General features: G+C 35.2%; 1 protein-coding gene across 41 annotated transcripts in view; it reads right to left on the reverse strand.

Annotated features, from left to right (window-relative positions):
* MYT1L (myelin transcription factor 1 like) overlaps positions 1-24,036 on the reverse strand; it is a 274,007-nt gene that overhangs the window by 49,435 nt on the left and 200,536 nt on the right. For 19 of the 41 annotated variants that reach the window (XR_014944904.1, XM_085543910.1, XM_032443417.2 and 16 more), the window contains 8 exons: positions 19,555-19,689; positions 16,890-16,980; positions 14,501-14,608; positions 11,150-11,361; positions 5,114-5,361; positions 2,551-2,787; positions 824-945; positions 398-460 (listed from right to left, as the gene is read on the reverse strand). Coding sequence is in view for 38 of the 41 variants with exons in the window: in XM_085543910.1 (XP_085400036.1) it covers positions 398-460; positions 824-945; positions 2,551-2,787; positions 5,114-5,361; positions 11,150-11,361; positions 14,501-14,608; positions 16,890-16,980; positions 19,555-19,689 (1,216 nt within the window). In the remaining 3 variants the exon portion in view is untranslated. Of the gene's footprint in view, positions 1-397; positions 461-823; positions 946-2,550; positions 2,788-5,113; positions 5,362-11,149; positions 11,362-14,167; positions 14,262-14,500; positions 14,609-16,889; positions 16,981-19,554; positions 19,690-24,036 lie in introns of those variants that run through there. The other 22 variants (XR_014944905.1, XM_085543915.1, XM_085543916.1 and 19 more) reach the window with 9 other exon arrangements.

The following is a 24,036-nucleotide window of genomic DNA, read 5'->3' on the forward strand; positions in this document are numbered from 1 at the left end:
TTTGTAATGCAGAAAAGCGATGGGGCAAGTGCTGTAATATTGAATTTTGTAATATAGTTAACCCTCTGAATATATTTAGATATCAATGTTACTTCCAAAATTACATACTGTAAATGTTATTTTTTTGTTTCTCTATGAACTAATAAAATGTAACAAAAATATTTGTGGTTCCTGGGTTAACTACTTAAATGCTTAGAATGCTTTGGAAATTTTAGTAATCTATTTAAAAATAAAAGACGCTTATACAACACACAAATTAGCATGCTTTTAAGATCAACATATACTACTCAAAGGGTTAACACATAGTTCAACGTTTTACTTTGACAGCATTGTTGAGGTAAGCTGAAAACAATAAATTGAAAAGACAGAATCCACCATGAAAAAAATGAAGTCACACCTTCTATGTGAGGCGTAATTACCAGTCACATGACCACTCCCATCACACCCTGGTGTTGGACATCTGCCACCAAACAAAAACAAAAACAGCCAAAATAGTAAGTATGTTTAAAAAAAAAAGCTTTTAAAAGTTTCATTGTTTCCAGTTTAGCTGCAATGACTGCAAGGGGTTTTAAGCATCCTAATTGAAAAGCTGCAAAATGAACAGGATTAAATGAAAATGGCGTCTCAATACAATATAGCATCATTAAGAACAAGCAAATACACATTAACTTATCACTTTACTTAACTGGCAGTTTGAAACATTTATATGCTGCAAATGTTGCATGCTCATACTGCAAGGCGTATATGTACTTGTTTGTTTAAAAAAAGACAAAAGGGAAAAGGTTAAAAGGAGAAAAATAATTTCACCTCACATTATGCTTACGTTATTAAATCCTTTTTGCTCTCTTTGCATTGAGGGTATTTGGGTTTAGGACTTGGGATTGTAACTTCACCAGGATACCTTCTTTCTTCTAGTGCCTCTTGGAAAGGATCCAAATCTTCTGGCTACAGGCAAATATATGAGAATTAGTCTCAGCCAGGTTACAAAAATATTATGAAGTAGAGTCACCAGAAATTATCTCTTTTTTTTTTTTTTTTTTTATCCTACTTCATCAGAGAAAATCAATGACATGATTTAATATTCTTTTACCTATCAAACTTTTAAATAGTCCTTGCATACTTTGATGCAGTCTTTGCAGTATGTGGGAATTAATTAGGCTAAAAGACACTGCAAAACTGGGGGAATAGGAATAAAGAATAAAAGTAGCATCCTGTTCACCAAAGAGCCATCTGATGATTTTAATAATTTAGAATATACCAAACATGAAATAGGAATGAATGTAACAAATGTAAGTTTGGGTAAAACCTCAATGGATATGTCTGAAAAATGTAATTATATAATTTAGAATTATACTCAGTAATTCAAAACCATCTATTGCAGCAACAAAGTGGTTGAACGCATTGATTTAGAGATTCCTGCAGATGGTGCTACAAACACCGCAGCAGAAATGCATCATTATGTTTGCTCTGAGAAACATTTCATATTGTATATTTTACCTTATGTTTCATTGATAAAGATAGATTTCCCAATTCCAGTGAAATTAATAGCGGAACTGTGACTAATACCAGAGATAGAATGCATGCAGTACACACAGGAAATGTTACTTTGTTCTTAGCGTCAAAGGTATTGAGCTTAGTTTTCAGTTTTAATTAAGAGAGGCCTGAAACGTATCACACACAAATTATTAGCCCAGTTTTATAGTTTACACCAAGGGAAAACAAAGAACAGTGTACTGAAGTCTCCAAACATCTATTATATATTGAATGTAGCATTGTAAGCTTTACAGTGGATAAGAGTTGAAGCCTGACAAACAAAATCAGTGTCATTAAAACTTGTCAGCAAACTTTCTTCAGTGTCTTGGCTCACACAAGAACGCATCCCACGTGATCTATGTTTTATACAGAAAATAAGTTACTTTACTTGCCTTTTCTGTTTAAAGGGTCTTGCTGTTGTCTTAGTATTCTAACACTAACTTCAAATATCCCTTCTCTGTATAATTCTTTAAACAAAGTATTTTATTAATGCAGGCACTTTCACACACAGAGCTAACAGTAGTACATAAGTAATCTAGAAGATTAGCTGAAATAGTTGAAAGCTTACAATACACTCTGATGCATTTGTTTAAATTGATTTCTAAGCAATACATACTTTCAAACATTCAGCACATCATTTATGGTTTTCAGATTCAATGGGATATCTTATCTTGAGAGCTGATTATGCCAGTATTGCACAGTTCTGCCAACTTGCTTATATAGGATATCATAATCTGGATAAAGTGAAACATCTTTACTGCAGAAAATATTTGTTAAAAAAATGATATTGTTAGAAAACATGATTCAAATTCATGGTTCAAATGCTATCTTATGCAACTTAGTCACAGATCAGATATGTGTCAGCATGATGTATTTCTAAAGATTAACCAGCAGAAGATGTTTGGTAGAAAACCACCCTTTTAACATCTATTGTTTCCTCTTTCCCTCCAAATACAGAAATACAGTGGATTACAAAAAGTAGATTACAGTGAGAACGAAAAAATGAAGAAGACATACATTAATCTCTTTGGAATCATCTTCATCTATCCTACTGGGCTTCATTTTAGTGTAGTCCACCGGTAAGTCCCAGCAGTCACCCTCATTCAGTTGGTAACAGCGGTTGTTCATCACTGCTTGTCGTTGTGGTGACATTGGCTCCAGTGGTGTCAAAATGGTACAGCAACCATCTCGCTGCCTCTGCTTGTTCATACTCAGGTCCAACGTCCCATTTTCATCAACTTCCATATCAGGATTCTGTCAAAAGAAGAAAAATATTCTTAATTTAGCTTCACACTATCAAACTGCTACTTCTGTGTTCTTCAGTATATTTGATTGCCTAGCAGAATAATAAAACGTGTTTCCATTCCTGTATAGATTGAAAGCATTGAGCCCCCTCCTACACATAGCATGATGCTATTACGCAACATTAATGCTGTTCTAGTGGATTTCTTCCTGAATGGCTAATCTGATGTTTAGGAGAGCAGGGCAGGAGCCTTCTTTATGCTCTCCCACTACCCAGAAAGAAAACAGGTGGAAAAATCAGGGTGGAAATGAGAAATCTCTAAAGGTTTTTTCTTCTTGTTGTCTTTTTCTTCTTGGTCTACTCTGTGACCTCTGAGTTAACATCTGCATAATTCTTGTTGTCCTAACACCCATCTAGGTGTAGAAAAAAAGGAGATAACATCAAATAAATTTTTTTCTTTGTGTATTTAACATTAATAGTCAGTTCTTAAATAGATACTGTCAGAGAATTAAAAAGGAACACAGGACACCAAAATAAGTCCTTTTGGACACTACTTGACAATGTTACAGGAACAGGAAATACCTATAAATTTCACTGTTCCTTCACTGCAGATGTAATATCAGCATTCTGTATATCTGCCTTTATAATGAATAAATTTTGGTAATGCAATAGTTGTGACAATTTCTGTGGCAAGTGAGGCACTTAGAAATACAGAGTGAATACAGGGTAAGCACTGACTTATTCCTTTACAGAAGCAAACAAGTGTTGTGTGATATTTTTGAGTGAGAGGAAAAAAGACATTAAAATGAAGATGAATTAAAAAAAATAAATAAATAAAAAAAGAATTTTAAGAAGCAAATAAAATAAAACTGCCCACAAATATTCAATTATCTGTTCAAAAGTGAAGCACAAGAAATTTGGTTTCAAAACTAGTATGAATGCTACTGACTCCTTTTATGCCTAGTGACTTTCCAGTAACAAAAGAGCTGCAGGAAAGCATTGTGAATGCAAATCCCTTTTTGATCAATTACTGCTTTTTCTCATTACATAAATACAGTTGATACTATACTCCTATTTTTATAGAAAATATTCGTTAATTCCCTTGGTGTCATTCTTTCTGTTCTTAGATAGGGCAAAACATTAGGAAAGAGGAACTTTCTGTTTCTAACATATAGACAAAAGGTATTTTATTCCAGCTTTTCACATCATGTTGATATAGAATACAGCTGTATTTTTTTACATTCCAAAAAGAGATTTATCTCTTCAATATTACTAAAGAAGTTAATGTAAAAAGCAGCATCTGAAAACAACCATTTCAGATTAAATTGGGTTTTATTGCTAGTATCTGCTGCTAGGGGCTTAGTTTCCTGTGAAATTTCTAGAGGCCTTTACATGGTGAGAGCAAGGAAACCTTTGTCTACATGAAGAAGAAAAGAAGATGTCTGCCAGCTCAAATTCTCTCTTATAAGCACAATAAAAACCTTCCCACCGCACTGCATCTGTCTACTCAGCCATCTAGTGGTCTCCTATAGGTATCGCTGTACTGCTTGTTGATGTATATTAAATACTAATCTTTTAATAGCTATCAGAGTCAAAAAGTAATGTTTAAAATTAAAAATCAAATCTACTAAATCTTAACTGAACACTAATAGTATACTGTTTTTCTTAGTACATAAAGCTTAACAACAACGTTTATTATTAGTCTCCACAGTCATTTCATAACATACTGAGACTACGAACATGCAGAACACTGGTGACTCTGCACCTGCTAAACACCTTTGAAATCACAATCACTGGAGGATTTATTGTTTGTTTCAAATGCCTAATGCAATGAATTAAGAATTGTGATAGCATGCACAGGCAAGAATTTCTAATATACAAGCTGCATAGATTTCTTTTTAATAGATCTTACAACCTTAGGTCTCATATACGACTTTTAAATGAAATTGTATCATTAAATCTTGATCTTTTCACAAAATGTATGAATCAGCCAGTGCTTAGCAAAAAAAAAAAAAAAAAAAAAAAAAATCTGTAGTGCAATTAATACCACTTGAGCAATTCAAACATTTTTATAATTACAGATCTCACTACTAAGAGACAAACTATAAAACGAGGGAGTACATGCTATAATGCTTTCGGTTTATATACCGATCAGGGTTTCCCACGATACTTGAGAGCAATTTCCTTTTCTTTTTCTGCTTTAACAGAAACGTGAGATTATTTTAATTTTGAGTAAAAGAAAAAAAGAAAAAGAAAGCATTCTTCCTCCTATCAGAGGCACAAAGCTAGTGCAGTAAAGACGAGTCTTCATAAACAAACAGAATTACTGATTTTTACCCTTGCACAGAGATCCTGAGGCTTAGTGGAGAGGTTCTGAGGCATCTCCCTGCAGCGGGTGGAGAGATTCAGAATAGCAGTAGCAGCCATGTGCGCTGCCTCCATGTCATGAGTGTAGTCAAAGCTGCTCTTGCTGCAGGTACTGCTGGCACTGCTGCCTCCACCACAACTCATATTGCTGCTGCTGCTAGGGGCATAACTGCTTGTTGTGCTGCTGGTTGGACTTGAATTCTTACAGTAACGTTTAGCTGTGGGAAGAAATATGACAAGTATGACTCAAAAGAACTAGCATTCTGCATAAGTGAAGAGAAAAACAAACTGCTGGAGGTGAAGTTTATAATGAGCAACAGTAACCAGTACAAAAAAAAAAAACAAAAAAAAAACCCAAACCAAAACAAACAAACAAAAAACCATACAAAGTGATAAGGATGATGGCTGTATTTCTTGATTTCTGTCTGTGATTTTTATATGCTAAATATGAGATTGTATGAAATAATCCCCCATACAAATCTGTATGATGTGATCATGAATTCTTCTGACAAACAGGCTGGATTTAGAAAACAATAAAAACACAAAGAAACACTGCTTTTACCCACATATAGAGTCAGTCAAAAGGTATGATCTGCTCAGGTTGTTCAGTTTCACTAATGAGGGCCAACATAACATTATAGGACCTTTCATAGCTACATGAGCAAGTATAGTTTTAAGGTCTGCACTCCCCAATGCTACTGGACATCAAGCACACTGAAGGGGCTTGGGATTCTGGACCAAAGAGCTAGCCGTATATTCTTAAACACTTCACACTTCCTAAAAGGATTTTCCTTTGTACACATACTAGCAGACTAGCCATCAGAAAGGAGAGGAAGTCAAGAACATGATGAAAGAAGAAAGTAAGCAGCCACATGTAAGTTATACCACCGATCTCACAAAGGCAAAAGCAGTGGCTGCATAAATGGAAACAAAGGTAAGTGAATCACCCCCAGCTTCAAACACCCCAAGAGCTTACAATTGTTTATAAAAACAATAAGGGCCAAAAATCCTCATTACTGCTCATATTGAGACACAGAGCACTGTATTCTGACTGACAGAAAGCACTAACGCACTGACAAAGCTCACTTCCATTCTATTTAAATACAATGTAGAACTGTTGCACTGCATTAAGACATGATCCTTACAGCCATATGTATTATAATAATAATGCAAAACAGTCCTATTAGTCCACTTATTTCTCCAATACTTTCCCCAAATAAATTATTTAAAAGCACTTCTATAAAATGCACTAAGGTGTCAGCTAGACTCCAAAATTTAAGTTTACATGTTCTCATATAAAAGTCAAGGTCATAGGATATATAAATGGATATTACCGTGACTATTTCCCCTTAAGATGGAAATGTATACTGCAGAGATCACACCATATAGCACAGAATAACAATAACAAACTAGCATGCTGATTAGAGAGCTGTACAAAAAAGGTCAGACTCTAGCTAGAGCTCTTCTGTGATGGGTTCCATTTAAATGCCAGACTCTTCAGGTGCATTTGTCTGAGCAGACATACATATAATAATCTGCTCCCATGAGCACAGCCCATTTGTGAACCACAGGCTGCTGTGCTAGGCAGGTAATATTCAAAAGAAGAATCAGAAAGCAAAATATCTCTGCTACAGCTTATGTCGTCTCTCTTCTTCTTAAAAAAAAGAAAGAAAGAAAGAAAGAAAGAAAGAAAGAAAGAAAGAAAGAAAGAAAGAAAGAAAGAAAGAAAGAAAGAAAGAAAGAAAGAAAGAAAGAAAGAAAGAAAGAAAAAGAAAGAAAAGAAAAAGAAAAAAATCATGGTGTTATTTTTACTGTAAAGGAAACAGTGTTTCACTTAATTCATAACAGATGGAATTTTCTCAGGAAAGCCACATAATGCACAGGGTGTGATTTTTTTTAAGTGAAGCAAATGATGAACATTCATCACGTTTCTTAAACACACAGTAGCACTTTTGCAGGGTATCCACTAATTATAAACCTGTAAACAATTTCTCCAGAGTTTCATTATTAATACAGTAGTCAATGGCAGTCATTAAAAAATCAGCATTAATCCATTCTTACTTTGTAATGGCATCCAAAACACACGAGATTTTTTCTATATTTAAGGAAGGAAATAATTGAATAATTCAGTTTCTACTGTGTTAAGACAGCAAGCACCATGTACAGCTAAGCATATCAAATTAGAAATATCTTTCAAAATTTATATGAACAAATAAAGTTTATGTTACTTGCAAAAGAATGCTGGTCTTCTCACAGGAGGTCACACTTAAATGAACATAAGAGATATACTACATGTGAAATCATATATGTAACAATGTGTGCTAAAGGGAGGATATAGGCAGCTTTATACACAGGACTAACCATCAGAAACTCATGCAGGCTCTGATATGGACTCCTCTGTGGCCTTGGTCAATCTATATTATCCCTTGAATTCATTTTCCCTATAAATAGAAAATTGCTTCTAAAATTTAGTTGTGTTGTGATTCACTTGCAAAACACTTTGAAGGCTTAAAGTGCTATATGCATGCTACACAGTTCTTGGCTTTTAGATAACCAATAGTTTAAGCAAAACTCAGAAAGAAATGGCCATGATTATTTTAAATTAACTATAAGTGCACATTTTAAAACAAGTCATATAGCCCAGATTGCTCATCCCATGTTAGCTTTTCAGGAGAAACAAAGATCACCAATTTATAATGAATTAAATCAAGTCCATTGCTAAGGAAGGGGAAGCTACACTGCTTCACTATCACATAATTCTGCTTCCTACATCACCCAACTCTGTGAAACCAGATTCTGGAGCTCTCCAGTCCACCTGTGCTTTAAAATCCACCAGGGAAACCAAACACAGAGGACACCTTTTCCATCAGTAATAGATACAAGTCTAATCCACTGTATTTCCATCCTGTATACTGGCTGTCTATCAGGCATGTCTAGGGGCAAATTACAGAGAACATCTCTAAGTCTGCAGGCTCCTCTTCCTAATTAACAACAGAGGAGTAGGAAAGACCTCAACAACTTAAAGGAGCAAACTCTGATATTCGGAATGGAACTTAATCAGAGAAGCCCATCCCCAGTATTGCCTATATACTGAACTTATTAAGGACATTAATTACAGTTTCAATGATCTTTATGACTTGCGCAGTGAGATATTCATCACACCTTATTTCAGGTATCTGATCTAATCATTACAAGCTTTCTCTATCAGCAACAGAAAAAATTAGAATTTTTGGGCAATGATGCACCTCATTTAAATGTGTACTTTAGGAGATGAATGGCATTAAAGAAGCATCTATCTTCCTCTATGGATTTGAAAAGGGTGACTAGTTCAGATATAGGTGGTATACATAATAGAATTCTAGATATGGTCAGATGAATCCCACCCCTAACTTTTTCTCAGTGTTTTGACATAAGGTACCACCATTATTGTTGGGTTGAGAGGAGTTCTGTCATCATCTGAGAAACTGGAAGGGCTGCACGCTGAGTCTAACTGTTCTTACATCTGTTGCTGTATACCAACAACCCAGCAAACCCCAAGATGTGGACAACCATGAAACTGGTATAAAAGATAAAGCAAATGCAGAAACACAACAAGGGCTTATTCTTCAGGAGTTACTGGAGCATCCTATCTCACAATACAAAGTATCCATTGTTGTTTGTTTGTTCTTAAAGCTTACTGAATCAAACAAAAAAAAAATCAAGAAAACAATACAAAGGAGATACATATGTTCATGTCACTCACAACCATACACTTCTTGAACATATAATGCCTTCCTCTGATGATGAAAGTACAATGTTTGCTTACGAATAAAAATAAGACTGAAACATGAAGTTATTGATTTTTTCACACCCTTAAACTGTTTGTCATATCTTATATGGTCAGGAAAATTGACTACTACATAGATGCAAGTTCCCCAGAAAATTTAGGCTTTCTTTCAGTATTTTCAAGATGAAAATACTTCTCAAAACAGAATCATCTGCTCTCATATAAAAGTGTATGTGCCGACACACACATAAGAAGTGTACACCCAGTATCTCCACAGTGGTCTTGGTACAAATAATTAATAATTTATTTCACACACAACTACGAGATCATTTAGAAATGCTTCAAAATTTCTCAAGGAAAAGTGGCTCTTTTAAGTTAAGAAACTCTTCCTAAAATTGCCTCATATTCAACTATTTCCAGTAGCTGTCAGCAAAATCTTTGTCCCGCTGAATATCAGCCAGGATTTTACTTCATCTTTAGGTTATTTTCCTAAGGAACTCTGAAGCCATTTGTCCATTTAAGACAATAATGATATAGTGATTATGTAATATTAAAGATCTAGGGATTCTAAATGTTTTGTGAATTTCATTGATTGGGTACAAATGAAAACTCAAATGATGCCTGGGATCAAATCAGCATATTTGCCTGGTCAAACAACACACACATCACATGCAGCTACATTGTGTGCCACTTCCTGCAGAGGTAGAAGTATGGAGTAAATCCATTGGAAATCTGCCTTTGTCAGACAACCTGCTTTAGCTATAATGGGCAACAGTTTTTCTCAGTACACAGGAATAACGTACGCTTGCTGTACTACCATGTATCATGTGTACTTTGTGTTCCTCTGTCCCCTGTGGCTTAGATAACTCAGCAATGAAACAAGCTTGTCCCAGTACAAAAAGATTCCCAATCAAAATAAAACTCTAATTCATATCAAAGGAAGGTGAGAATGTAGAAAGATAGCTACATTACCCAAATATCTCATTATTTAAGACCACTGTTGAAATTGTGTTTAAAGCTACTATGTATTTTCAAGTTCTGATGATTTGGAAAAGAGTATCCTTTCTAATTCTTTGCTGAAATAGTGTCTTAAATGAGAAAAAAAATATGCATTACTTGCTCAAACATCAGTAATTCAATCCATACATATGCATATTCACAGGCTCTCTAGTAACACACTGATTCTTGCCCTTTGCAAGAGTAGACAGAGCACATATGCAACAGTTTTTCTTATATTGTTAGCTTACTAATCACAGTTACAGTTAGTGCATTGTCTTTAGTAATCCCCAAACCTTTACTCTGACACAGGCAAATGTGATGAGTGTATGAAAGAAGAAAAAAGGCCCCTTTCACTCAAAAATGAGCTGCCTTTCATAGTTCTTCTCTTTTCTGATATAGTGGAAAAATATGCCTGTTGATTCTAAGCGAAAACAAAATATCCAAAAAATTAGAGATATGAAGATGGGAGCTGTATAAATGTTCCCTTTCTCTACCTGCCTAGCTTCAAATGTCAAAATCTGTGCTCAATCAACAGCATAAATTTTTTTATATAGTATATTTATTTCTGTTTTCCTAACAAAAAATCTGGCACCTGTTTGAAATTTCATATGGTAGTAAGTGTAGTTAATTTTCATCCCCTAATCAAAATCCTCTTGCCTGATGGACACTATTGTATTCACTTGAACTGAAGCCACTTTCAGTATAATTCTACATGTAATGTGAGGTTTCTCCGAGAACTCTACAGGTGTATTCGCAAGGATAAAATGAGCACAAATGCCTCATTAAGTAAGTAGCAGAGATTTCTGAAGTGCAATGAGGTCCAGGTTTTCCACTTCCACATCCCCACAGAGTACGTATGTTATCTTTATGAGTTACTTGAACTGCTGTACAAAAATGAGAATCCTAATGTGACCCATGAGGCCACGTCTCCCAGACAGCAACATAATGCAGTGTTCCTGCACCACAAGAACTAGTTCTATTCCTTAGTTTTACTGCAGTCACAGCACATCCCAGGAGCTTAATAGCTGGAGATGTTCTTTTGCCAGTGCAACAATTGTGAAGCAAGCACCGTATAAAACAACGCTTTTTAAAAAGGCCTTTAAAAATAACTCACACATGACAGCATTCCTCATAATACTATATGAACATGAAAACATGTCTTATTTATATGATGTTTACATATACAACAACATGATTAACTGCAAACTTGTCTCTCATGTATAAGAGTGTGCACCTCCTACCATCATATCCTTTGGGGGATATATCCCTGGATTGCACCTTGGGAGCTATGGCTCTCTTGCCATAGGCATGGTTGTCATAACTGTTATATTCAAACGTAGTCTTAGAGTATTTCTCTAGTTCCTTGGCCAAGTTGGAGCGGGGTGTGGTGGTGGGGACATTGTTTCTGTAGCCATACTGAGGGATCTCCAATTGCTTAACAAAGCACATGGGCCTAGAAATTAAAGATATGTAAAGTTTGTTAGATGCAGTTCAGTTTACTGTGTTTGTGCATAATTTATAGTTCAGATTAGAAAATCTTAGTTATTTCTTGCACTCACGAGACAGCAATATATTATTGCATTTTCTTTGTTTGGTTATTTTCAGCAGACAAACAATACATATTTTCTTGAACAAAGCCTAGACAAAATTAATTCTAATACAGCTAAATGTATCCTGTATCTAAAAGTATTTTAAAATTCTATTTTAAAATACCACAGGGTTTTGCTTTCCCCTCGTAATTGCATCACATAGCAAACATTTTCTCTTTTGGGAAGTGAATCAAAGAAGGACAAGTAGACTGACAGCAGAAGTTTGAACAGATTCCTTTAAATGTCAAAAAACAAACAAACAAGCAAACCAAAAAAAAAGCACTTGAAGCTCGATTTAATTAATGGAGATTCCTCTAAATCTTTTTCAACTGAGTTGCATGCTGTTCTCCTGTACGTTTTCCATAGGAGTTAGCCTGGTTTCATTCTTCAGCTTAGAGTTCCAGGTTGATCTTGAGAAATACACAAGAGACTCTCATCATTTCTGTGGACTTTCAGCTGCCTCACAGGTCCTGCTCACCCTTAAATGCAAGGTTCGGGCAGGAGCTGCAACTCTCGCTACACAAATACCTCAAAGAAAGTTATCTGAATGTTGCTCCCCTGTCACGGGCGCTGATAGATTTTCGGTTAACCCGTGACAGAATGAATAATAAATGGGTATCAGCTAAATCTGTCTTTCCTTTAGGATCAGGGAGGATAGTCAGGAAAAGTCCCAACTGATCTCTTTCAGGCCCTTGAAGAAAGTTGTGAAATCTCAGTGAAAGAATGCTGCAGCGAACTCCTCCACTGTCACATGTTCTTCTGCATGTGGGAGCAGAAGTCGTCAACTTTCAATGTATAAGGCAAGGTCAGATCCTGGAAACCTTTCCTATACAAGAAAGCGTTATTTAAATGGGTCAAAGGAAGCAGGTTCTACGCAGTGATGCTTGCCTACCTACTGCATTTAGCAGGAGGTAAAGATGATGAACAGTACACCTTAGGTGCTTCTGCTGGAACCAAGAATCATACTGTCAAGTTTTTCTCTCTCTCTTTTTTTTCTTTACTGCATTTACAACCAGAGGGAATAGAAAGAACAGCTGCAAGATCAGAAACTGAGTCAAAACCAGAAGAAGGTTGGCAAAATGGAATGTGACATCTAGTAAGAATTAGATTTTGAATATTATGCTTTTCTGAATAAATTAATTTTCATATAATTTAGGATATTTATGTAAAGATCACCCAAAAAATCCTATTAGTCATACTATTTCATTTGATTTATGTTTGCTCACTTTGGATATTTATTCCTCCAAAGCACAGAGCATCTACACAATGGATATTATTTTGATTCTACCTCAAGACAATCCATGTTCAGCTAACAAAAAATGTAATTCATTTCTTGTACGTTCAAAGTAAATCCAAAATTTCTGTGGAACAGAGGTCTTATGAATTTGATTTCTCTTTAAGAAATTCTAAATGAAAGTTGGATGGAAACTGGGATGAAGACAAATATTCAAGACTTCTCAGAACATCACTGTCTCCCTATTAGTTGCCTGCATGTAAATATGGTAATTAACTCCCAAGTTCTTCCTCTCAAGTACTTCAGTGACTTAAAGGTAAAAGGGAAGCAGGAGATAAGATGAAAGTGTTATCTGAATTGCTGATAAAATGTGAAACACAGGGCAGACTCACAAGCAACATTAAGACTGCAGTGCAATTTCTTAAGGAGTTTTCCTGCAAACTGGATGCTGCTTTTGAGAAGTTGCCTTCTTTGTATGTCATTCCTAAAGAACAGTGATAAAAAACACTGCATTTTTTTATTTGCCTTTTTCCACCAATGAGAAACTGTTATTCTCTTAAAAGGTCTTGTTTATCAACAGGCTTTAAGAACCTTTTTCTAAGAAAACTGCCTAAGATGCTACATGAAAAGTAGAATAATCTGAATTAGGGGCAGTTAAGAAAAAAAAACATCAAAAACAATCTGAGGAAAGAAGTCAGTAGGCCCAAGAAAAAAAAAAAAAAGGTCCACAGATGTGAGCAATAAATCTGTGTTCTTAGTTCTACCAAAATAGTGTTTTGTTTTGTTTTTTAATATTAAGGCTATATGAAGCTTAAGAGAATATGCAAAAAATAATCTTGATAATACAAATTTTCATTTTAAGCAACCCTATCAGATCTAAAATCAAGAAGATAATCAAGTACTAAGAAACTAATGGGATAAATAGGAAATGCTGGGAACTAAAGCTGTGGCACATCCTCCATGCTCCTAATGACAGCTGAGAGGGATGTACCTATCCCAGCCCACAAATACCGCAGTATCCGCTGAGAAATTCTGCAGCTCTTGGGGCATCATCAATACAAGGCTGGAATAATCATGAAGAAATAATATTTTTTCCACCCATATATCTCAAAAGAGGAGACAATAGTGGAAAGCTAGTTATAGCTTTGAATTAATAAAGAATATTATATGTATGAAGAGGAGTATAATTATGTCAAATGGTTCAAGATCATATAAAATTTAGGACAAATTTTATTTCTTTCCACCCTTCCTGGAAGCGAGTAGAGGAACAAAGATCTACTATCTAACCTTATTTAGGGATCTAAGCTGTATTCATCATTTTTCAAAGTGTCCTGGCAAAAAAGGTCTACAATCATTTTTGTAATGCAAATAGGGCTTCTGGTTTAATTTAAACTGATATTTACTAGTAAAAGCCTGCTGAAAAAACCAAGACTTACCGGTAAATATTAGTTTATTCCCAAAAGATACCAACTTTTTTCACACTGTTCTTAGACTTTGCACTCCAGCAGTCATCTTTACACCAAACAATGCCTAAGACAAAAATGAGCTTTTCAGCTTTACATGTATTTGTCAAAATAATTACCAACCCTCCCCCATGTAAATTGAGTGGGAAACATACTCTGTAAGAATTGGATCCAGAAGCCCTAATTCTAACTCTTCTTTAAAGGAGATATATATGTATATACAATGTATATAAATATAAATTCTCAGATTAGGTGAATGTGTGATGAATTCTGCATAATAATAAGTATTATAGTGATTTCTAATACCTTAAAACCCGATCTGATGCCTGGTTTGATTTTGACACATCACAGTTCTGATGCTTCTCTTGAGCTTTAGCCAGTTTCTCTGCTGCAGCAATAGGACATCCAGAGAGGCTGCAATTACAGAAAGGAAATTTAATTTTCTTGTCCTGCGTAGTTTCACATTATAGCACTGATCCAATTACTCCTTCTCCTCCTTAGTCTGTATCAGGATGAATCTGAAGGAAAAGCCTTTCCAAAAGCTATTTGTTCATATGTACTTTCTCTAGACTCCCTTTCTTCTGTTTTCAAAGTTACACGGTAGATCTTAGAACTGTTCTTCTCTGACTGTATGTGGGTAGATCATTTATGGATGTCAGCCAGTGAACATATCAGTAAGAGAGGAGAATATAACCAGGGATCTAATGTGCAGCTCTGTCAGCAGACTTGTAACCTTTATGAATCTACAAATGTTGTCAATGAAACGACTTCTAAGGATGATTAAACACCATATAGGCCAAATTCTGCACTGCTTCACACTTTAGTCAGCTTCATCAAAAGCAAGTTATAGAAATGAGTGCAAAATTTGGCCTAAGGTCTCTAAATCTACATCTCAGGTATATTATTCTTTGTGATTGTTCATGACTTTCAAGCACTAAGGTATGTTTTCTAATAATAGATGATGTAACATGAAAGGAAATTCTGCACTTGAAATTCAATTAAATTTGCAAATGCTAAACTGCTATTGCAGTAAGTAAAATAACCCTTTAAAAAATATTAAAAAAAAATAGATGCAGAACAGTAAAAAAATAAGTATATGATGCCAGCAGATGGTGCTCTTAGTGAAGCTGTAAAAACCTGTGACCTGACAATGGAGGGGACCCTTTCCTTGTCACGGTCTATTGCGTGCTTATGTGACCGCAGTTCTCTGTGCTCTCCACAGGAAAAGAAAATGAAAGGCAAATCAGCGCATTCCCAGATGTTCCCTTCTCTACGGGAAAAAAAAATATATACAAAATAGTGAAGCAGAGCAAAATGCCCCAAAAGCTGCAGAAGGAGGTGAGCAGAGACTGCAGACTGCTCTTTTCAGCCCTTCTTCAGTTTCCTGGCTCTGCAGAAGGGTGAGGGGGCTCTGGAGTCGTGCCAGAGGGCAGCAGTTCTCTATTGACGTGCTCTTTTCAGACACCTCTAATAATCTAGTGGATATTCAACCAGAAGTGAATGCTACTTCAAGCAGTAGTAAATCCCATAACGCCTTCTTAGAGATTTTTGCCGCATCTAACAGCAGCATCACTACAGAGAATAAAGGGGAATCAGAGCTTATTGTACAAGGTAAGTCACCCACAAGAGTCTTCCAGGAGGCATGCAGTAAATTAATGGGGCTCCAGTAAAACAGAGCTTGACAAGACTGAGAATTCAGTACCTGTGTAGTCCGTTATGCTTTGAAGGTACAATTAACGATAAAAAAGGAATTAAATAGGAACCTTGCATCCTTATACCCTCCACCCACATTTCCTGGATTTTTTAAAAACTGTAAGGAATAAGCAAGACCTTGTATTTTGTGAGAATACTATGACCTACTAAAAGTTACAGCAATATTTTGATAATTTTGATATTTATCTTAAAAAAAAAAAAAAAAAAAAGGGAAATTTCATCCATTCTGTAAGATTCTATTACTAATTTTAGGAAACTGCAGAAAAGTTACCTTTTTTCTTGATCTCCTTTTGACTATTTATATTAAACATTTTTAGCTTTTATTTTTTAAATGTAGTGAGACATTTTCATAATCTTCCATAGATGTGAATGAGTACTTCAGGGTCAGAAGTACATTTTTAGTAGAAAAGTTAACTCTTACAAGGCTTGTGTACCTAAAATGCTGTTTCTCATGTATAAAAAAGAACCATTTTTAGAAGCAGAGTGGAAGTTTTCGTGTAAAATAATCTCTGAAGAGAGTGAAGTGTGAGGACAAGAACTCTGCCCTAGTCTTGATGATGTTGGCAGATCCTTCAGTCTCCCTCTGACATGCCCATAAGGGAGTCATACTCATTTTGTATCACTGCTAATACCAAAACAGAAAGGAGGAAAAAAAAAAAAAAAAATAACAAACCAAAACCAGCCAAAACAAACAAACAACAACAACAAAAGAAATACACCCCAAAAGCTAAGGGTGCTTGAAATGTATTCTGCAGATCAATTCATCCATTCTGAGGCCAATGCACATTTATCCTCCTCAGAAAATACATGAAAAAATATCACTCTTTAAAGCAGATAAAGCACATGATGCACCATCTGTCAATCTCAAAAACAACACAACAGAACACACACTCACACTCCCCCCCTGCCATGGACTGCTAGAAGGGCTGCAGTTTGGAGGCACTGTTCCCTCTAGGTTGGTGTCCAGTGATGGCATCCTTACCTTCGGTGGGAATTCCTGTTGCTATTTACGTGGCCCCGGCCTGTGCAGCCTGGTGTAGGACACTTAAGAACATTTTCATGCATGGCAAGAACTTGACAAGGAGAGTAAGAGAAAACAGCAGAGTATGAAAACAAGAAAAAAAAATCAAATCCCAGTATATATGAAACCATTTTAAAACAAAGCAGGATTCATTAACAACCAGCATTCCTCAAAATACACATGACACACATAGCCAATAAAGCCTGATGAGGGAAGTAAGTATTGTGACCCTACACTCTAACACAGGGCAACAGTGGAAGTTATGAAGGCTACGGAACCTATAACCAAATGTCTCTCCAATGCAACAAAGAAGTGCGAGACTACCCACATCCTCATACAAAAACACAGAGCAAAGTTCTGCTCAACAGCAAACAGCGAGCTAGCAACAGTCCAATAAAAAATTATGGACTACAAAAATTCTTCTAGGAAATGTATGCAGTCCTAATATATGACTTTACACACACAGTATCAAGCTTGAGAATGAAAATCTGCTGCCAAGTTATACTGGTGGAACACTGGATTACTTGAAATACACCTCAATGCAACACTGATTAGAATTTGATACTAACTACAGGACAGCCCAATCAACTTAGGGCTCAGTTCTGCCCACATCCACATAGATACCTAAGCCTACAAGATAAGTAGAATTGGCCCTTTCAAGTTTTAACTTGTATTTTCCACAAACGTAAAATTGAGAGAATTTTTGTTAAAAAAGACTAAAAATTAAAAATAAGCAGGTAAAAAATTGAGGGATGGTGGAAAAATAATAATAATTTTTTAAAAAGCCACAACAAAACAACAACGAATAATAGTAATAATAAAGAAACAACTAGAAAAAAGTAACAACCCAACCTTTGTAAAAAAAAAAAAGAAACAAGAGGAACAAGCTTAAGCTAGTAAACTGATTTACATCTGCATCCATTGCAAACTGGATGGAAAACTTACTCCTGCATCTGATTAGAGCAGGTCTTCTCTGAATCAAAACTCAAGCTATGAAGTTCCAAATTATCACAAGCTTTTTGGTAACATGAGACAGTTCCATGCTATGTGAGACATATCTGAATCCACATCTCAGAGCTGGATGACAATATAACATTCCATGGAAAGAGGCTATCCAACTCCTGCAAATTTTTTGTTTTCAAGCACTCAGTCTGGAAATCTGCATTCAGTTCTCACTCAAAACAAAATTCTAACAGAATCAGTGAATTCCTTGTCTAAGTAAAAAACGGAATAAATACTGTTTAGAGACTTGAGAATTCAAACCACATATACTGATTAAATGATAACCATCATCATCATCCCATCATCAACATATTAAAACATGTATAGATGCAGTTTTACTCTGAAATTCCTACTATTTAAAGCTGTTCTTGAAACATGCTTCACAAGGCCAACATCACAGGAAAAAAATAAAAAGATGAGCTCACCTTTTCCATTTTAGTAGGTACAAGAGCATGCAAACAGTTTAAAGCTATATTCTTCTTTGATTTGCATAGTCTTCTACAGGGCTTTTTATTTACCATTTATAAAAATTAGAGAACTTTGAGCAACTGAAAGAAAACTTGTGTTACAGAAACTTACAGGGTCTTACAAAGTGAAAAATAAACCTATCTGATCTACTGTGTTCAGAGATCAACCAAGATGCAGCAAAGTTTCCTAAAGCACTTCCTCGTTATTTCTGGAAGTCTACTATGAAAGAGAAGACTTCTTATTTCTGCTTCTCTTGTTGTGTTGATCTATTTCCACTTTCCTGTCCTTCAGAGTCTAGTTTCCCTGGGAAATTGGAGATCACTATAGCCCTGTCTTAAAGTTTCCTTTTGCCTCTTAAAACTCTGTTGAAGTTAGGTCTGTAAGTGCTAATGGACAGTAGAAATTTTAGGCCCAAACGATTCAACAAAATAACTCCATTTTGAAATTAGTTTCAACTTTAACTGGATGTTAGCAAGACGCCTGGGGTGCAGCAGCATAGATTAACTATCTTCAAGAGAACTATGCCATTTCTACCAGTCAAGAAGGTGAAATAAAAAAATGGAGCCCACTTCCTTATGGTTAGATCTGTGTCTGGATGGGTGAACTTCCTTTGCACAGAATCCACTGATGTGACAGGAAATTCCACCCATGTAATTCACAGGGGAATATTGCTCAAAATCCTGAGTTTTATAACTAATTAGATAGCCAAATTGTTATTTTTAACAATATCAATTAGTTTAAGATAAATTGTGTTTAAGATACAACAATAACAGAGAAAGGGGGTTGCAAGTTTTTCAAATAAAATTATTCCTGTACAAAATAATAGAGACGATGTGACATTAGCACGTAGAAGTAAAAGCAGTGCACATCTTCGTGAAACCTTTTTGTCTGTTGGCTAAATAAATCTAGTTATGAATGACCTAGCATTATTAAAATCAAAGAATACAGCTTTAAAAGTTGTTGTTTTAGTGTAGAAGTTAGTAGAGAATGGAAATGATGGAATAAAGGAAAAAAATTGTAACACAGAACAGTTGACTAAGTTGAGACAAACCATACTGGAAAATAAAATTAACTTTTAAAGTAAAAAGTTTTAACAGCATGCCAGAAAAATCCTTGTAGTTTTATCCCCAGTTTCCATGAAACAATGTGAACTTACTTTCTGGAGGGACCCTATCTTTGTGTGGGCATCCTGACAAACTGCGGTGATGGGGGTAAAGCCCCGTTACATGGCCAGTTCCATCACACCCAGGGGTAGGACATTTGCTCTCTTTCTTTTCTGTTCTTGAGGGATCTATAATTTACAACAAATGTGTCAAGTGAATGATGCTTTCCACATTTCTGTAAGAAGGTTCATTTAATCATCTCATTTACTCTTTGGTAAATGTTCATAAGAAAACTAGAAGAAAAAAAAGAAACCACTACTGCTTAACACAGTTCTGGAACTTTTATCCCATTATATCATTTTCAGACTGCAGAGTCCTATGATCACAGCAATACCCATCCAGAGTGATTGGAAAGTGACCTTTTATAGCAAAGCCATATTGTCGTCTATCGATGTTCCACTGGCAAGCATCAGCTCAAGGGTGTAAGGTCATTTGGAAACTGTCTTGTTGGACTTTCCCATCTTTACATTCTTACTTGCCTGATATATTGAAGTCTACAAACGTACCGTCATAGAAGTTCAGTTCCTGACAGTAGCAAACCCAGCTCCTTAGCATAACGATTCAAAGATTCTGCACAAATAAATCCCTTTTCCAAGGCTCTCTGAGTGAATTACTCTATTTTCTTTAAATTCCTTATAAAGCAGTATGAATTATGTACATAATCCTTTCTATTCAATAAATTAAGGAGGGGCAAACATTGTAATCAGAATTCCAGAACATAACATTTGCTGGGGAAACTTGGGCCATAACAAAAATGCATGTATGCTGTTTGAATATTCATAACTTTAAAAGGTTAATGATCTTTTAGAATGTTGTTGGATCTCCTGTCTACAAATCAATGAAAAGTCAGAAGAGACTTTTTTTTTCCAACAAGATAAAGTTTTCTGCCAAGTAGTGGAACTGCTGGTGAAATTAATCCTGAACTAGAATGTGTTCACATACTTCATCAGCTGGTTTCCTTTTACAGAACATCTGTAAATAACATTACTAGCCTTCCAGCCCAGCACAGCACATGATAAATATCATATCACATCATCTTGACCACAGTAGTCAAACTTTGAGACTAGTACAAATGTTTACATGAGTATCGAAGGAATAAAATTCAGAATACTCTCACTGCTACCATTTTAGGTCAAAGTTAACCATTATTCCCTTTCCTTTTTTCTTTTTTTCCAGTTCAGCATCCTTTCAATACCCAGTCGGAGTTATCCTCATTTAAGTATATTTTCCTGTTCTCATCATTGCTCTGCTTCAGGATTAATGCTTTTTCCTCTGGAAAATAAAATTTTACTGCACATTTTCCACGAGATCTTTCTTGCATTGAATGCCATCCCAGCTTTAACAAATGCAGCCCCTCAGTGCAATTAGTGGCAATTTCAGTACTTGCAGACCTTCACACACAATCCATTTTTTAAAGCTTTAGTAAACAGAATCCAGAGCTTATTTTTCCTTGATTTCCCTCTGGTAGTTTTATGCAAATAAACTCTTATACTCCATGTCCTTCAGAAACGCCTTCATTTTAACAAAATACTTCAGCTCACTGTAAGTGATTCTCCATGTTTTAAATACATTCTTCAATTATAATACAATATTTAAAAATTAACTTTTGCAAATGGAATCCCTAATTGTGAAAGTTTTATTTTACTTAGCCTGTATGTTGACTGTAAAGTACAGTTCTTCATTTTATTCTCTTTGTTAATAAATAAATGTACATACAAGCCCATCTTCAAAGTGCAACAGAGTTATCACAACACTCCTGAAAATACCATAACCTTGTACTTAAGGAAATTGAAACAAAGAGATCAAAAAATTAAAACCAAGGCCACAGAAGGAGTGAATGTCAAAGGAGGGAGTAGAAGTTTTTCCAAATAGGCCTGTGCTGAGACCACTAGAACATCAAGCCCACAGCTACATACATACACAGTTCTAAGCAACTCTTCATGTCAAGAACTTTTGAATGTATAAAAGTATTAGATATGTGAAAAGGTAACATAAATGAAATACAAATTATGTAAATATAACAACATTTGAGGACTGTAAAAAATGTAGATGATTAGTAGACCATAACGGCTTTTTATAGATTTTAATTTAGAAGAACTTTACCTACTTCATGTTGCCATAGCTCCACAGAAGTTAATGAAGCTATTCTAGTTTGGAGCAATTGAGGATCCTGACACTTAAAGTGTCAAGACAATTCTCTAATGCATTCAAGACTGTGCTCTAAAGTTATTGCACGTAACAGATCCTTAGGAGCCTTTATGGTCTAATGAGCCAGAAAAGATGCTGTATACTCTTCATAATTATTTCAAAACTTACATAAAATTGTAAAAATTTCCCATTGCTTTTAATGGAAGACATCTGATTAAACTTTCCATAACTTTTTTACAGAACACTGGACAATCTTCTGCAAATCCTTTATTGACAAAGGGGAGAAATATTGCATACTGATATTTAATTCTGCAACATTTTTTCACTCCTTGTCACAATGGCTATTTTGCCTGAGTGATGGTTGTTACAGGACTCAAAAGGTTTTTAAATTCACTAAATTTCAGACAAAAGCTCTAAACTGCAGGGAAAAATTAGTTAGCAGTCCCTTAATTGTTCAAGTCAGAAGTCTTGAAGTATTTTTTATTGCAAACCTGGGTACCCACAAAGTTTCCACTTCATCATATCATATATCTCTTTGGATATCTCTTCTAGGAGTATTTGGAAGATTATATGTGAGTTGAGAACAAATGATATAAGCAGCTGTCTAACTTAAAGCTTCCTTTCTCAACAGCTACCTTCTTAATGTAAGGAAGGAATCATCTTTTCTTTCTTGCCTTAATTAAAGAAAGCATACAACTAACCACTCCAATATGTTTCTCAGTCCAAACTTGCACTACATATCTTGGTCCAAACACAACATTCTTTGGCCCAAACGACCACAACACCCAGCACAGTCTTTTGGTTCCCTGGCTGGGGTCTGGACCTATTATCATTTCAGCCTGCAGCTCCTAAAGGGCAGGATGTTTCAAAGAAGCTCAATAATTTACTGTAATATTAAGTCCACACTACTTCTTTTGTCTTTTACTTATATTGTCTTTTTGGAGATAGCAGATCTATATGCATAAATGCATATAGTCTATGTCTATAAAGATTGGAAGAACTGAACAACAGAACAGTTAAAAAGCTCTTGAAAAATTAATATTGTTTTTCCTTTCTTTTTTTTTTTTTCCTGTAGTTTTATTGAAGATGCATATTCTTAGGGAAAGGGCACCTAGTGTGTGATATATGTGAACAATATTTAAAACAACATCCACGTAGAAATGCAATAAACTAAAGTTGTCTTTCCCAAATACCCAACATCACAATAGCCTTCACCAGACCATATATATGTATATTTGGTTAAAACCAACAACACTTTGCTACAATACATCTCACAAGAGTATATGACTAGTAATTTCCATCCTTATCTAAGAGACTGGACATTACCTTTTTTAAAGTTTTGTAAAAAAAAAATCAAAACCTTTCTTGGACCAAGATGTTTTCTGACTACCTGAATGTCTCAGGATGATATTAGTCTTTCAAAAAAGAGATATATAAAGAGTAGGAAAATGCTCAACATCTCAGTTCATTTTCAGAAATGAATCTATTATTACAGTAACAAATAGAAGTCCCTACTTAGCAGCTCCCAAGAAATAATGGCATGTCCTCAACTTCCACTAAAGTCAATGGGAATTAAAGGTGTTTGGTGAATTTCAGGAGGTATCGAATAATTTATACAACACAGCCCTGCAGGTACAGATGTAGATATGTTACAGAGGAATGTGGTAAAATAATTACACCATAACGAGGATAATCTCATAAATTAAAAGTATTCCGAAGTTAACCTTTAGTTTGCCTTTTTTGATGTTTTTTTATTTTATTTATTTTTTTTCTGTGTGTATATACTCTGTGTGTGTGTGTCTGTCTTTTATATTGAATTATGGTCAAGGCAGCACCTTAACTGTTTCCACAATGGAATGAAACCAGTGAAGTGGAATGCACATAAGAAATAAATTGCTATTGATCTCAGCCCAGGCCACACCATGCCTTGCATAGCAAATGGTTTCCATTACCTTACTATCTTAAGATAATTAATGTGCAGTCACTGCCCCTATCTCATGTTATCGGTCATTCTGATACTGTTCAATTTCTATCAGGCAATTCTACATTTTAGATGGGAGAGGCTTCATCAATAACTGTCATTTGATGATAATTTTATAAATCACAATGCCACCTACCCAATCCAACCTGTAAAATATGCACTTCAAAGCTGATTGACTACCTGCTACCAAAACTCCACTCTCTCACATTTTTAATAATCACTATAAAATATATTAAATATGAGAAAAATCTTTGCCTCTTTCAACATGATCTCTTGTTTATTTCCCTGAAAACTTATTTTTTCAGTTTAGCCAAATGATATCCACTGAAATACTGTGCATATTTCT

The sequence above is a fragment of the Coturnix japonica genome, chromosome 3 (assembly GCF_054131305.1).
Source record: "Coturnix japonica strain WE chromosome 3, WE-NBRP24, whole genome shotgun sequence".
Taxonomy (NCBI): Eukaryota; Metazoa; Chordata; class Aves; order Galliformes; family Phasianidae; genus Coturnix; species Coturnix japonica.